The 16,861-nt window shown below is 47.6% G+C and overlaps 1 protein-coding gene across 1 annotated transcript in view; it reads right to left on the bottom strand.

Annotated features, from left to right (window-relative positions):
* The window catches only part of LOC115165292 (nociceptin receptor-like), a 59,456-nt gene that overhangs the window by 13,518 nt on the left and 29,077 nt on the right, over positions 1-16,861 (bottom strand). The window contains exon 3 of the mRNA XM_029718337.1: positions 4,037-4,392. Within this exon, the coding sequence (XP_029574197.1) occupies positions 4,037-4,392 (356 nt within the window). The remainder of the gene's footprint in view (positions 1-4,036; positions 4,393-16,861) is intronic.

Raw genomic sequence — 16,861 nt, 5'->3', positions numbered from 1 at the left:
TCAGGACCTCAGACTGGGTCGACTTTTCACCTTCCAACAGGACAACGACCCTAAGTACACAGCCAAGACAATGCAGGAGTGGCTTCAGGACAAGAATGTCCTTGAGTGGCCCAGCCAGAGCCTGGACTTGAACAAGATCTAACATCTCTGGACCTGAAAATAGCAGTGAAGCAAAGCTTCCTCTAACTGGTACCTCTAACAGTCGGATGTTTAATTCATTGTCTTAAAATATGCTTGTGAATCATTAATGAGTTCTCTATGAGCCCTGCAGGGACTGGGTCTACAGACTATAGAGAGATCACATTCAGCCTACGGTACTGCCTCTCTCTGTGCCTCTCTCCCTCTCTCTCTCTCCTCTCTCGCTACTGCCTCTCCCTCTCTCTCTCTTTCACTCCTCTCTCGCTACTGCCTCTCCCTCTCTCTCTCTCCTCTCTCTGTGCCTCTCTCCCTCTCTCTCTCTCCTCCCTCTCTCTCTCTCTCCTCTCTCTGTGCCTCTCTCCCTCTCTCTCTCTCTCCCTCCCTCCCTCCCTCCCTCCCTCCCTCCCTCCCTCCCTCCCTCCCTCCCTCCCTCTCTCTCTCCCTCCCTCCCTCCCTCCCTCCCTCCCTCCCCTTTGCTTTCTTCTCATTCTCTGCCTTTCTCCTGTCCACTCCTCCTCTCCCTCCCTCCCTCCCTCCCTCCCTCTCTCCCCTTTGCTTTCTTCTCATTCTCTGCCTTTCTCCTGTCCACTCCTCCTCTCCCTCCCTCCCTCCCTCTCTCCCTCCCTCCCTCCCTCCCTCCCTCCCTCCCTCCCTCTCTCTCTCCCTCTCTCTCTCCCTCTCCCTCCCTCCCTCCCTCCTCTCCCTCCCTCCCTCCCTCCCTCCCTCTCTCCCCTTTGCTTTCTTCTCATTCTCTGCCTTTCTCCTGTCCACTCCTCCTCTCCCTCCCTCCCTCCCTCTCTCCCTCCCTCCCTCCCTCCCTCCCTCCCTCCCTCCCTCCCTCCCTCCCTCCCTCCCTCCCTCTCTCTCTCCCTCTCTCTCTCCCTCTCCCTCCCTCCCTCCCTCCCTCCCTCCCTCCCTCCCTCTCTCTCTCTCTCCCTCCCTCCCTCCCTCCCTCCCTCCCTCCCTCCCTCCCTCTCTCTCTCCCTCTCCCTCCCTCCCTCCCTCCCTCCCTCCCTCCCTCCCTCCCTCTCTCCCTCCCTCCCTCCCTCTCTCTCTCTCTCCCTCCCTCCCTCCCTCCCTCCCTCTCTCCCTCCCTCCCTCCTCACTCCTCCTCTGTTCATGAGGAACCTAACTTCCCAACTCTTCTAGCGTACAGAGCACCAGTGCTATTATGTCTATATTAAAACACAGAATCTGTTAAATATACTGTATACTGTGAATACTGCATGAAAGTGCAGTTATGAATGAATGAATCATGGTGAATAAGTGTTGCTGTACGAGGTACTGAACATACTATCAGTAACGTGCTATTTTATATTCCCAGCTTCTAATTGAGTTACATCCGTTCCTCACCTGGTTGTCCTGAAAATAAAAGGCTAAAAAAACGAAGGAACGGACATGAAGATAAATGAAAGTAGTGAAGAACAACAACAACAAACAAAAACACAGATATTATCTAAAGGGGTCCTCGGGACCTGATGAGGTTAAACATTATGAGACAGACGTTGGGTTTTCTACTGGAGCTCCAGGTCTGTTTCAGAAGCACGGAGTGACAAACTGTTAACGGCATTGTCCTTTAGTGGCTTTTTGAAGTGGAGGAGAACAGATGGCGATTCTCTTCGTGTGTCTTGGTGTTGTTGCACTGAACTAGACTGTAAACAGTCTCTATTTCCACTGACCTAATGGGAAGGACTTTATCACAGTCTGTAGCTGTTGTGACCTTTTCACTGTTACTGCTATGTTCACTATCTCCACACACAAATACACACACACACACACACACACACACACACACACACACACACACACACACACACACACACACACACACACACACACACACACACACACACACACACACACACACACACACATTTTGATTGTTCAAAGGCATTACTTTGGTCAGTGTGGCCTTGTCCCTTTTTAAAGCCTCTCCTCCTCTGTGTGTGTGTGTGTGTGTTTGATACTTCCAGGATAGGCCTGAAGTGAGGCTGTGATTGGATGCCCCTGGTCATATCACACATATTGCATTACACTCCCCCTAGTAACCAGACCACATGACACTCCCCCTAGTAACCAGACCACATGGCACTCCCGTTAGTAACCAGAACACATGACACTCCCCCTAGAAACTAGACCACACGACACTCCCCCTGGCAACCAGACCACATGACACTCCCCCTAGTAACCAGACCACATGACACTCCCCCTAGTAACCAGACCACATGACACTCCCCCTAGTAACCAGACCACATGACACTCCCCCTAGTAACCAGACCACATGACACTCCCCCTAGTAACCAGACCACATGACTCTGCCCCTAGTAACCAGACCACATGACATTCCCCCTAGTAACCAGAACTCATGACACTCCCCCTAGTAACCAGACCACATGACTCTGCCCCTAGTAACCAGACCACATGACATTCCCCCTAGTAACCAGAACACATGATACTCCCTCTAGCTGACCCAGGAGTAACCAGACCACATGATACTCCCTCTAGCTGACCCAGGAGGAACTAGACCACATGATACTCCCTCTAGCTGACCCAGGAGTAACCAGACCACATGATACTCCCTCTAGCTGACCCAGGAGGAACCAGACCACATGATACTCCCTCTAGCTGACCCAGGAGTAACCAGAACACATGATACTCCCTCTAGCTGACCCAGGAGGAACTAGACCACATGATACTCCCTCTAGCTGACCCAGGAGTAACCAGACCACATGATACTCCCTCTAGCTGACCCAGGAGGAACCAGACCACATGATACTCCCTCTAGCTGACCCAGGAGGAACCAGACCACATGATACTCCCCCTAGGTGACCCAGGAGGAACCAGACCACATGATACTCCCTCTAGCTGACCCAGGAGGAACCAGACCACATGATACTCCCTCTAGCTGACCCAGGAGGAACCAGACCACATGATACTCCCTCTAGCTGACCCAGGAGGAACCAGACCACATGACACTCCCTCTAGCTGACCCAGGAGGAACCAGACCACATTATACTCCCTCTAGCTGACCCAGGAGTAACCAGACCACATGATACTCCCTCTAGCTGACCCAGGAGGACCCAGACCACATGATACTCCCTCTAGCTGACCCAGGAGGAACCAGACCACATGATACTCCCTCTAGCTGACCCAGGAGGAACCAGACCACATGATACTCCCTCTAGCTGACCCAGGAGGAACCAGACCACATGATACTCCCTCTAGCTGACCCAGGAGGAACCAGACCACATGATACTCCCTCTAGCTGACCCAGGAGGAACCAGACCACATGATACTCCCTCTAGCTGACCCAGGAGGAACCAGACCACATGATACTCCCCCTAGCTGACCCAGGAGGAACCAGACCACATGATACTCCCTCTAGCTGACCCAGGAGGAACCAGACCACATGACACTCCCCCTAGCTGACCCAGGAGGAACCAGACCAACAGGCTGCAGTATAATGATATACAGTAGATGATCTACTCAGAGATGAAGGGAGAGAGGGAGGGAGGTAGGGAGAGCAAGATGAGAGAGGAAGAGAGAGGGAGGGCAGGAGGGCGGGCGGAAGGGAGGGTGGGAAGGAGGAAGGTAGGGAGAGCAAGATGAGAGAGGAAGAGAGAGGGAGGGAGAGAGAGAGAGATGAGAATATCTGAATAGATTAATTTAGAGGTCAATCTGACAGTAGAACAGATAAATCAGACTTAATAATGAACCAAACTAAATCCACTTTCTGTTGTTTCACAGACAGACAGACAGACAGACAGACAGACAGACAGACAGACAGACAGACAGACAGACAGACAGACAGACAGACAGACAGACAGACAGACAGACAGACAGACAGACAGACAGACAGAACGAACATAGACGGACGGACAGACCCAATATAACCTACTGTTATGTTCAACCTCCACATCTCCCAACACCATGGCCGGTACCCCTATCGCCGACGCCAGGACCCACACACAGATGTTGACCACCTTGGCCTTGTGGGGCGTCCTCATGTCCAGGGCTTTGACCGGATGGCACACGGCCACGTAGCGATCCATGCTCATCACGGTCAGAGTGAAGGTGCTGGTGAACATGTTGTAGTAGTCGATGGAGACCACGGCCTTGCAGAGGGCGTTACCGAACGGCCAGAAGCCCAGGAACAAGTCTGTTCCCTGGAAGGGTAAGGTAGCGAGAACCAAGGAGTCAGCCAGGGCCAGGTTAAATATGTAGATGTTGGTGGCTGTCTTCATCTTAGTGTACCTGGAGAAGAGGAAAGAGGGGAAGAGAGGGGAAGAGAGGGGAGGAGAGGGGAGGAGAGGGGAAGAGAGGGGAGGAGAGGGGAGGAGAGGGGAAGAGAGGGGAAGAGAGGGGAGGGGAGGGGAGGAGAGGGGAAGAGAGGGGAGGGGAGGGGAGGAGAGGGGAAGAGAGGGGAAGAGAGGGGAGGGGAGGGGAGGAGAGGGGAAGAGAGGGGAAGAGAGGGGAGGGGAGGGGAGGAGAAGAGAGGGGAGGGGAGGAGAGGGGAGGAGAAGAGAGGGGAGGTGAGGAGAGGGGAGGGGAGGAGAAGAGAGGGGAAAAGAGGGGAAGAGAGGGGAGGAGAGGGGAAGAGAGGGGAGGAGAGGGGAAGAGAGGGGAGGAGAGGGGAAGAGAGGGGAGGAGAGGGGAGGAGTGGGGAAGAGAGGGGAGGAGAAGAGAGGGGAGGAGAAGAGAGGGGAAGAGAGGGGAAGAGAGGGGAGCAGAGGGGAAGAGAGGAGATGAGAGGGGAGGAGAGGGGAGGAGAGGGGAGGAGTGGGGAAGAGAGGGGAGGAGAAGAGAGGGGAGGAGAAGAGAGGGGAAGAGAGGGGAAGAGAGGGGAAGAGAGGGGAGGAGAAAAGAGGGGAGTAGAAGAGAGGAGAGGGGAAGAGAGGAGAAGAGAGGGGAGGAGTGGGGAAGAGAGGGGAGGAGAAGAGAGGGGAAGAGAGGGGAAGAGAGGGGAAGAGAAGAGAGGAGAGGAGAAGAAGAGGGGAGGAGAGGAGATGGGGAGGAGAGGGTGGGAGGAGAGGGGGATGGAGAGGGAGGAGAGAGGAGGAGAGAGGAGGAGAGAGGGGGAGAGAGGGGGAGGAGATAGGAGGAGAGGGGGAGAGAGATGAGGGGAGGAGAGAGGAGGGGATAGGAGGGGAGAGGAGGAGAGAGGGTGGGAGAAGGAGAGGAGAGGAGGAGAGAGGGTGGGAGGGGGAGAGGTATGCATAAGGGTGATTGATTGTGATCACATTGAGATAGTTTTCCTTTTAAAAGAGTGTGAAAAATCCTTTGATTTGTTCAAATGGAACATGTAAAGTCAGTCTGCTGCTGCTGTGGTCTGCTGGTCCAAGTCAGTCCAAGCCTCAAACCGTCTTGTTGACAATCTTTGATTCAGTTCATCTCAGTTCCTACAATGTGATAAAAACCTCACACACAGCTGACTCCTGCTTTCAATTCAAAATGGAACAGAGTTACAAGGTTTACTTCTGACAGCAACCATAAGAAGCTATGGGAACATGCTGTGGGTATATAATTATAACAAGACTTCCTGTTACATAAGAAGTGGTGGATCTATTTTAAACCCTGTGTTACCAAGCAGGCCAAAATAACCCTGATCAACTAACCGATAGATATATAGATATATAGAGAGGATGAAAGCCTTTACGAAAGGTGTCGGACTAAATATTCAGACACTGGAAGTAGGTCTTTGGTCTCACTGAGCTGCATAGTCAACACTGACAGATCAGGGGATCTAAACTCTGGTCCAGAAAACCAGAAACCTGCAGTGGCTTCCAATCTATAACGTGAAAATACCCCCCCCCCCCCTTCCTTCTCCTCCCCTCTCTTCTCCTCTCCTCGACCTATCTTCCGTTCTCCTCTCCTCTCATCTCCCCTCCCATCTCTTCTCCTCCCCTCTCTTCTCCTCTCCTCGACCTATCTTCCGTTCTCCTCTCCTCTCATCTCCCCTCCCATCTCTTCTCCTCCCCTCTCTTCTCCTCTCCTCGACCTATCTTCCGTTCTCCTCTCCTCTCATCTCCCCTCCCATCTCTTCTCCTCCCCTCTCTTCTCCTCTCCTTGACCTCTCCTCTCCTTTCTTTTCCTCTCTTCTCCTCTCTTCTCCTCTCTTCCCCTCTCTTCTCCCATCTCTTGTACTCTCTTTTCCTCCCCTCTCTTCTCCTCTCCTCTCCTCCCCTCTCTTCTCCTCTTCTCCCATTTCTTCTCCTCCCTCTCCCCCTCCCTCTCACTCCCCCTTTCCTTCCCCTCTCCCTGTCTCCTCCCTCTCCCTGTCTCCTCCCTCTCCCTCCCCCTTACCTCCCCCTCCCTACCTCTCCCTCTTTCCTCTCTACCTCTCCCCCTTTCCTCCCTCTGTCTTTCTCCTGCCACCACTCTGTCGTCTCTCTCCCCCTCTCCTCCCTCCCTCCTCTCCACCACTTCTACACATTTTGAAGATTTGCAGAGAGTCTCTTCTACAAAGAGAATATTTAATGTCTGTTCTGCATCCCCTTTTTATTTGGGACTGTCTATATGAGTCTCGTCTCTACACAGCCTGACTACGTACACACTGCACTGGGCAAAAAGGGTCACAATCAGGGGATATCTTTATCTATATATTTCCAGATAGCTGACATTTTATTAAATATAAGAAGTAGACATTCTCCAGATACTCATGTCCTTAATTAATTTCATATACGGAGCTAGGATATTCTCTGTAAATGGGACAGTTTCTACATGCATCCAATCCAGACCTCAGAAATCCCCCTACTACTGTATTGCTCAACCCTAATTGATGTGTTCTTTGTCCCCTGGAGCAGCATGGGAAATGTCCCAGGAACAAAGGACAATGCCCAAGGACTAGTCAGCCCTTCCCTCTCTGAGGGGCCAAAAATGTATCTCTCTGTTACAGTATCCAGAGGATACTGACTATTGTAATAGAATAAGGTCCTAGTATCCGTGTCTGGTATTGATCTGAAATTTGTTCACTGAGGATATAATGCTGATGATATCTATATTGATGTCAGTGACGGTCAGTTACGTCTATGATGAGGGAGGACTATTTTTTTCATCTCATGAGCACGGCCTTGTTTCTATTGCAGCATATTGGATGACTGTCCTTCAAATTCCATTCACCCAGTTCAATGTAAACAGCGTTCGGTTTAAGCTACTACATGATACTCAAATGATGTGCCTATACGCATCATGAGGTTGCTACAACCTAGCCAATGAATGAAAGTTTATAATGTAGGTGCACACAGGTTTGAGAGAAAAATTAGAGATGACAGAAAGTGACACATGGACAGACAATGACACATTCAATAGTGCCTTGCACACTCTTGTCTGCAACTAGCTGATATAGGGTGTAAGCATTGGTCCAACAGTTGCAAACAAGACTTTCTATTGGACAAAATTAAAATGTTAGCTGTCATCTTGAGGCTTAATAGGGGGCAAAAATGTTTTTTTTTTCCTTGAAGGGAAGGCAATTTTGTTATTTGTTAGCTAGCTAGGCTAACGTTACCAGTTAACTTTTACACCCCCCCCCCCCCTATTTGCTGGCCAAATTAGCTAGCATTCTTGCTTCTAGTGACTAAGATACAAAAAAACTAAAATGAACTACTCACTTTAACTTCGTTTAGTTTTTTATCTGAACAGCTTCTCAATTCCTTGTTTCTCCAGTTGTCAGTTCAACCACACACTGTTTATACACTCATTTCTAGTGGTGGGGAGTCGACTCCAAAATAATCGATTCCTCAACTTCTTGGCCGCCAACTCCCGGTGTCGACTCGCATTTCTGTGTGTCAAGCTTAGATTCCGTTAGGAATCGGACTCCTCGACCCCTAAGATTCAGTCTTTTTTTTTGCAACAGAGGAAACAATTTGCCGTAGTGTGCATCGAGAACACAAACTCTCCCATCTTTCACAGTGAAGAAAGAGTGAGTTAGCGAGGGAGAGAGATGTGTGCTTTCAGTAGTGGCTAGGGGTATTACTGTGAATAAGTATTGAGGGTGACAAGGGGAAACCATGATGAGTCTATTAAAAGTATTTATCCTAATGAAGAGCTTTTTCATTGACTCATACATGATACTTGTTTAAAAAATACATTGATTTATATTGGATTCTCTACTGAACCACCTCTCAGTCTGTCTCTCTCTCTCCCTCTTTCTCGTTCATTCTCGCCGTGAAATCAAATGTTCAGCAACCAGGTAGAGCAAAGACATCAAACAGTCAGGAGGAAGAGAGAGAGAAGAGAGAAGAGAGAGGAGAGAGAAGAGAGAAGGAAGAGAGGAAAGAGGAGAGGAGGGAGAGAGACGAAAGAGAGAAGAGGAGGAAGAAAGAGGAGAGAAGAGATATGGAAGAGAGGAGGAAAAGAGAGAAGAGAGGAGAGAAATGGAAAAGAGGAGGAAGAGAGATGGAGAGAAAGGTGAAAAGAGAAGGAGAGACAGTGGAGACAGTGGAGTAGCAGTGGGCACAGTGGAGACAGTGGAGACAGTAGAGACGGTGGAGTAGCAGTGGGGACAGTGGAGACAATGGAGACAGTGGAGACAGCAGAGTAGCGGTGGCGACAGTGGAGTAGCAGTGGAGACAGTGGAGAGAGTGGAGTAGACGTGGAGACAGTGGAGCTAGTGGAGATAGTAGAGGCAGTGGAGTCAATGGAAACAGTGGAGACAGTAGAGTAGCAGTGGAGACAGTAGAGACAGTGGAGACAGTGGAGTAGCAGTGGAGTGGAGTAGCAGTGGAGAGAGTGGAGGGGTGGAGACATTGGAGACAGTGGAGAAGCAGTGGAGACAGTAGAGACAGTGGAGTAGCAGTGGGGACAGTGGAGACAGCGGAGACAGTGGAGTAGCAGTGGAGACAGCGGAGAGGCGGTTGTGACAGTAAAGATAGTAGAGTAGCAGTGGAGTAGCAGTGGAGACAGTGGAGTAGCAGTGGAGACAGTGGAGAGAGTGGAGACAGTGGAGACAGTGGAGGCAATGGAGCAGCAGTAGAAACAGTGGCGACAGTAAAGGGGGTGGAGACTGTGGAGTAGCAGTGGATAAAGTGGAGGGGGTGGAGTCAATGGAAACAGTAGAGAGAGTAGAGTAGCAGTGGAGACAGTAGAGAGAGTGGAGACAGTCGAGTAACAGTGGAGACAGCAGAGATAGTGGAGACAGTCGAGTAGCAGTGGAGACAGCAGAGATAGTGGAGACAGTGGAGTAGCAGTGGAGTAGCAGTAGAGACAGTGGAGAATGTGGTGACTGTGGAGGGGGTGGAGACAGTGGTGACAGTGGAGTAGCAGTGGAGGGGCGGAGACAGTGGAGACAGTCAAGACGCAGTGGAGTAGAAGTGGAGACAGTGGAGAAAGTGGAGACAGTGGAGTGGGTGGAGACAGAGGAGACGGTGGAGAGGGTGGAGACAGAGGATACGGTGGAGAGGGTGGAGACAGAGGAGACGGTGGAGAGGGTGGAGACAGAGGAGACGGTGGAGAGGGTGGAGACAGAGGAGACGGTGGAGTAGAAGTGGTGTAGCAGTGGGGTAGCAGTGGAGGGGGTGGAGTCAGGGGAGACAGTGGAGTAGCAGTAGAGACATTGAATACAGTGGAGTCAATGGAGACAGTACAGACAGTGGAGACAGTGGAGTAGCAGTGGAGACAATGGAGGGGGTGAAGAAAGTGGAGAGGGTGGAGTAGCAGTGGAGACAATGGAGGGGGTGGAGACAGTGGAGAGAGTGGAGTAGCAGTGGAGACAGTGGAGTAGCAGTGGAGACAATGGAGACAGTGGAGTAGCAGTGGAGACAATGGAGACAGTGGAGTAGCAGTGGAGATAGTGGAGGGGGTGGAGGCAGTGGAGACAGTGGAGTAGCAGTGGATACAGTTGAGTCAGTGGAGTAACAGTGGAGACAGTGAGGCAGTGGAGACAGTGGCAACAGTGGAGACAGTGGAGTAGCAGTGGAGACAATGGAGTAGCATTGGAGACAGTGGAGTAGCATTGGAGTAGCATTGGAGACAGTGGAGGCGGTAGAGACAGTAGAGACAGTGGAGTAGCAGTGGAGTAGCAGTGGAGACAGTGGAGTAGCATTGGAGACAGTGGAGGCGGTAGAGACAGTAGAGACAGTGGAGTAGCATTGGAGTAGCAGTGGAGACAGTGGAGTAGCATTGGAGACAGTGGAGACAGTGGAGTAGCATTGGAGACAGTGGAGGCGGTAGAGACAGTAGAGACAGTGGAGTAGCATTGGAGTAGCAGTGGAGACAGTGGAGTAGCATTGGAGACAGTGGAGGTGGTAGAGACAGTAGAGACAGTGGAGTAGCATTGGAGTAGCAGTGGAGACAGTGGAGTAGCATTGGAGACAGTGGAGGTGGTAGAGACAGTAGAGACAGTGGAGTAGCAGTGGAGTAGCAGTGGAGACAGTGGAGTAGCATTGGAGACAGTGGAGGCGGTAGAGACAGTAGAGACAGTGGAGTAGCAGTGGAGTAGCAGTGGAGACAGTGGAGTAGCATTGGAGACAGTGGAGGTGGTAGAGACAGTAGAGACAGTGGAGTAGCAGTGGAGTAGCAGTGGAGACAGTGTAGACAGCAGAGACATTGGAGTAGAAATGAGTGACTGCAGTGGTTGGCTTTCACCCAGCTCTCTGTGTCTCCATGGAGGCCAGCCCTGGTGCGTGTGTGTGTGTGTGGTAGCTGCAGCATTATGATGTAGTTGGAGATATTATCAGACAACTTTTTGCATGATAGTCTCAGTTTAGATCTTTCTACTGTTGCCTCCAGACAGACATACCGTCCACAGGTCCAATTCCTGTATCTCCAAGCTTCATCCTTCGTCTCCATACATGTCAAGTTTAAATGCATTCCTGGTCATTTTGTTAACTTGTTAATTAACTGGTAGACAGATTCCTTGGATGCATCCCAAAAGGCTCCCTATTGACTATATATAGCCCTGCTTTTGACCAGACCCATAGACCTTCTCTCTGTGGTAACTATGTAGAGCAGTCCCCCTAGCTGAGAGGACATCTACAGTGCCTTGCAAAAGTATTCATCCCACTTGGCGATTTTCCTATTTTGTTGCATTACAACCTGTAATCTAAATTGATTTTTATTTTTATTTCATGTAATGGAAATACGCAAAATAGTCCAAATTGGTGAAGTGAAATGAAAAAAATAACTTGTTTCAAAAAATGATTAAAAAAAAATCAACTGAAAAGTGGTGAGTGCATATGTATTCACCCCCTTTGCTATGAAACTCCTAAATAAGATCTGGTGCAACCAATTACCTTCAGAAGTCACACAATTAGTTAAATAAAGTCCATCTTTGTGCAATCTAAGTGTCACATGATCTGTCACATGATGTCAGTATATATATATATATATATATATATATATATATATATATATATATATATATATACATACATACATACACCTGTTCTGAAAGGCGTCAGAGTTTGCAACACCATTAAGCAAGGGGCAACACCAAAGCAAGTGGCACCATGAAGACCAAGGTCTCCAAACAGGTCAGGGACAAAGTTGTGGAGAAGTACAGATCAGGGTTGGGTTATAAAAAAATACCTGAAACTTTTAACATCCCACGGAGCACCATTAAATCCATTATTAATTCTGAGGGCTAGGCCCTTTTTTTCTCAATTTCCATCTGAATGATGTGCCCAAAGTAAACTGCCTGTAGCTCAGGCAGAAAACACTTTGAAGTTCGTAGAAATGTTAAAATAATGTAGGAGAATATAACACAATAGATGTGGTAGGAGAAAATCCAAAGAAAAACCAACCTGAATTGTTTTCCCTCTTAGAATGGCAAGTATAAGGTCATATTGAAAATTAGCTCCTATTAGCTGCAATTCCTATGGCTTCCACAGGGTGTCAGCAGTCTACGTTCAAGGTTTCAGTCTTGTAACTTCAAAAACGAATAAGACAAATCAGTTTTAGCGCAGGGACACAGTCTTGGAAATTCGTGTTTGCTCACGCCATGAAGACCTGCTAAAATCGGTTTCCTATTGAACATACTTCTTTCCGTAAGAAATATTATAGTTTGATTACATTTTAGGTTATCTGAGGAGTAAAAAGAAACCTATTTTGACTTGTTGAAACATAGGTTAGGGGTAGATTTTCAGATTCCTTTCTCTGCATGTTGAACGAGTGGATTACTCAAATCGATGGCACCAACTAAACAGACTTTTTGGAATATAAAGAAGGGTTTTATCTAACAAAACAACACTACATGTTATAGCTGGGAGCCTTTGGATGACAAATCAGAGGAAGATTTTTAAATAGTAAGTGAATATTTAATCGCTATTTGGGAATTTATGAAACCTGTGCCGGTGGGTCGCCATTCTCAAACAATCGCATGGCAGGTTTTCGCTGTAATAGCTATGGGAAATCAGACAGAACAGTTAGATTAACAAGAATTTAAGCTTTCAGCCGATATAAGACAATTATATGTACCTAAATGTTTAATATCCATAATGTTTTTAAATTATTTATTTGAATTGCGTTCCCTCCAGTTTCACCGGAAGTTGCCCCGCTAGCGGGACGGCTAGCCCTAAAAAATTGAAAGAATTTGGCACCACAACAAACCTGCCAAGAGAGGGCCGCCTCCAAAACTCACGGACCAGGCAAGGAAGGCAATAATCAGAGAGGCAACAAAGACACCAAAGATAACCCTGAAGGAGCTGCAAAGCTCCACAGTGGAGATTGGAGTATCTGTCCATAGGACCACTTTAAGCCGTACACTCCAGAGCTGGGCTTTACGGAATAGTGGCCATAAAAAAGCCAAGCTGAGCTTTTTGGCCATCAAGGAAAACGCTATGTCTGGCCCAAACCCAACACCTCTCATCACCCTGAGAACATCATCCCCACAGTGAAGCATGGTGGTGGCAGCATCATGCTGTGGGGATGTTTTTCATAGACAGGGACTGGGAAACTGGTCAGAATTGAAGAAATTATGGATGGCGCTAAATACAGGGAAATTCTTGAGGGAAACCTGTTTCAGTCTTCCAGAGATTTGAGACTGGGACAGAGGTTCACCTTCCAGCAGGACAATGACCCTAAGCGTACTGCTAAAGCAACACTCGAGTGGTTTAAGGGGAAACATTGAAATGTGTTCGAATGGCCTAGTCAAAGCCCAGACCTCAATCCAATTGAGAATCTGTGGTATGACTTAAAGATTGCTGTACACCAGCAGAACCCATCCAACTTGAAGGAGCTGGAGCAGTTTTTCCTTGAAGAATGGGCAAGAATGGCTGACAGAGACATGCCCCAAAAGACTTGCAGCTGTAATTGCTGCAAAAGGTGGCTCTACAAAGTATTGACTTTGGGGGGTGAATAGTTATGCACGTTCAAGTTTTCTGTTTTTTTTGTCTTATTTCTTTTTTTTTCACAATAAAAAAATATTTTGCATCTTCAAAGTGGTAGGCATGTTGTGTAAATCAAATGATACAAACCCACAAAAATCCATTTGAAAAACAAAATAGGAAAAATGCCAAAGGTGTGAATACTTTCACAAGCCAAAGTATAGTGATCTATTGTGATTTAATGATAATCTCCTGATGTAGAGTGATTTACAGTATCTCGTATAATTGCTGTATTTTCAGCCTTGCCTGAAGCCATGAAACTCCATTAAATGGTGATTTACAGCATCTCATATAATTGCTGTATTTTTTTGCCTTGCCTGAAGCCATGAAACTCCATTAAATTGTGATTTACAGCATCTTGCATAATTGCTGTATTTTCAGCCTTGCCTGAAGCCATGAACCTTCATTAAATGGTGATTTACAGCATCTCGTTTAATTGCTGTATTTTCAGCCTTGCCTGAAGCCATGAAACTCCATTAAATTGTGGTTTACACCATCTGGTACAATTGCTGTATTTTCAGCCTTGCCTGAAGCCATGAAACTCCATTAAATGGTGATTTACAGCATCTCATATAATTGGTGTATTTTTTTGCCTTGCCTGAAGCCATGAAACCCTATTAAATAGTGATTTACAGCATCTCGTACAATTGCTGTATTTTTCAGCCTTTCCCGAAGCCATGAAACCCTATTAAATAGTGATTTACAGCATCTCGTACAATTGCTGTATTTTTCAGCCTTTCCTGAAGCCATGAAATTCCATTAAATAGTGATTTACAGTATCTCGTATAATTGCTGTAGTTTTCAGCCTTGCCTGAAGCAATGAAACTCCATTAAATTGTGATTTACAGCATCTCGTATAATTGCTGTAGTTTTCAGCCTTGCCTGAAGCCATGAAACTCCATTAAATTGTGATTTACAGTATCTTGTATAATTGCTGTAGTTTTCAGCCTTGCCTGAAGCAATGGAACTCCATTAAATTGTGATTTACATCATCTAATGTAATTGCTGTATTCTTCAGCCTTGCCTGAAGCTATTAAACTCCATTAAATAGTGATTTACAGCATCTAATGTAATTGCTGTATTCTTCAGCCTTGCCTGAAGCCATGACACTCCATTAAATAGGAGGAAGAAAGGTTCAACTGATTCTCTTTCATCTGTCCATACGATAATGTGTTAACAGACGCGTGCACATACACACGTACGCACGCACGTACGCACGCACGATCTCATGCACACACACACACACACACACACACACCCATAAGGTAGTGCTTCAAATATTAACAGTCAGATTTAATCATTCAGACAATGAGCATGGATACCGCAGCAGGACTGCCATGGGCAATTCACAGCAAAAGACTCCATATTTCATCTAAGAAATACACACATGCGCACGCACGCACGTACGCACACAAACACACACACACAGTGTCCTGCCAGCCGAGGAAGGGGTACCAACATCGACAGCAACAGACATCAATACACCAAGAGATGTGTGACAGCGTCTAGCTAGTGCTCCGCTGTCATTAAACATCCAATCCATTATACTGAGAACCAAACCAAACTATCCATCAGCCATTTTTTTGGGGGTAAAAGACTATATTTCCTAATTAAGACGAACAAGTTGAGTTTGCTGAAGTGAACGCTGTATTTCGAAGCAGGCAGGCAGGCATTGCTTAGAGAACACTGCAATGCATGATAGTGTTTTTTTTTTAAAGATAATGATTCAGAGAGAGAGAGAGAGAAAGTAAAGCTCCTTCATAAAGAAACATCTGCTCCTGGATGGGCTCTCTCAGTCTCACTTCAACACAGCGCCTACTTAGATCCACAACAGAGAGGGAGAAAAGCTGAATAAAGGCTTTAAAAAAAAAAAAATTTAAAAATTTTGTTGGGGGGGATGAAAGTTGTCTCCCAAATGACAGCCTATTTTCTATGTAGTGGAACAGGGAACAGGGTGTCATTTAGGTCGCAGAAACAACATCTCTTCAGCTTTTAGCTCCGTGTCATCAATAGGGGAAGAAAGGAACAATGCAGCGATGATTTACCTTCCTCTTCTTCGTCCTTGTCGAATGAGTCATTTGGCAATTCAGAGGAGAATAGAGGAAAGGGAACAGTGTCAGTAAACGACAGTTCACCGACGTGGCAATTCAATCTCATTTTATCCTTAGTTTGTCAGAGATTGTAGACAGCCATAGTCTTCTTTCTCTCTCCATAGATAATAGATCCTGCCTGTTGCACTTAACTAGCTACTCTCTGTTTCATTCAATGCCAAAACCCCAAATAGCCAATATCCTTATGCAGTCTCCATTGATTCTATAAATTGAGGAGAGTTATGAAACAGCAAGTGTTTACAAGGTTGTCTCGTTCCTTGGCAACCACTGACATCTTCAGTGTCATGTAACGTGAGCCCACACAGAGGTTGGATAACGAACGAGTCAGGCTACATATACTACAGGCCTGCAGCTCAGCATCCATGTTGGATCCCAGTGACAGGTTTACATATACTACAGGCCTGCAGCTCTGCATCCATGTTGGATCCCAGTGACAGGTTTACATATACTACAGGGCTGCAGCTCAGCATCCATGTTGGATCCCAGTGACAGGTTTACCCATACTACAGGCCTGCAGCTCAGCATCCATGTTGGATCCCAGTGACAGGTTTACATATACTACAGGCCTGCAGCTCAGCATCCATGTTGGATCCCAGTGACAGGTTTACCCATACTACAGGCCTGCAGCTCAGCATCCATGTTGGATCCCAGTGACAGGTTTACATATACTACAGGCCTGCAGCTCAGCATCCATGTTGGATCCCAGTGACAGGTTTACCCATACTACAGGCCTGCAGCTCAGCATCCATGTTGGATCCCAGTGACAGGTTTACATATACTATAGGCCTGCAGCTCAGCATCCATGTTGGATCCCAGTGACAGGTTTACATATACTACAGGCCTGCAGCTCAGCATCCATGTTGGATCCCAGTGACAGGTTTACATATACTACAGGCCTGCAGCTCAGCATCCATGTTGGATCCCAGTGACAGGTTTACCCATACTACAGGCCTGCAGCTCAGCATCCATGTTGGATCCCAGTGACAGGTTTACATATACTACAGGCCTGCAGCTCAGCATCCATGTTGGATCCCAGTGACAGGTTTACCCATACTACAGGCCTGCAGCTCAGCATCCATGTTGGATCCCAGTGACAGGTTTACATATACTACAGGCCTGCAGCTCAGCATCCATGTTGGATCCCAGTGACAGGTTTACACATACTACAGGCCTGCAGCTCAGCATCCATGTTGGATCCCAGTGACAGGTTTACATATACTACAGGCCTGCAGCTCAGCATCCATGTTGGATCCCAGTGACATGTTTACATATACTACAGGCCTGCAGCTCAGC

This window comes from Salmo trutta, chromosome 28, assembly GCF_901001165.1.
Source record: "Salmo trutta chromosome 28, fSalTru1.1, whole genome shotgun sequence".
Lineage (NCBI taxonomy): Eukaryota > Metazoa > Chordata > Actinopteri > Salmoniformes > Salmonidae > Salmo > Salmo trutta.
This window is presented reverse-complemented; position numbering and strand designations above follow the sequence as displayed.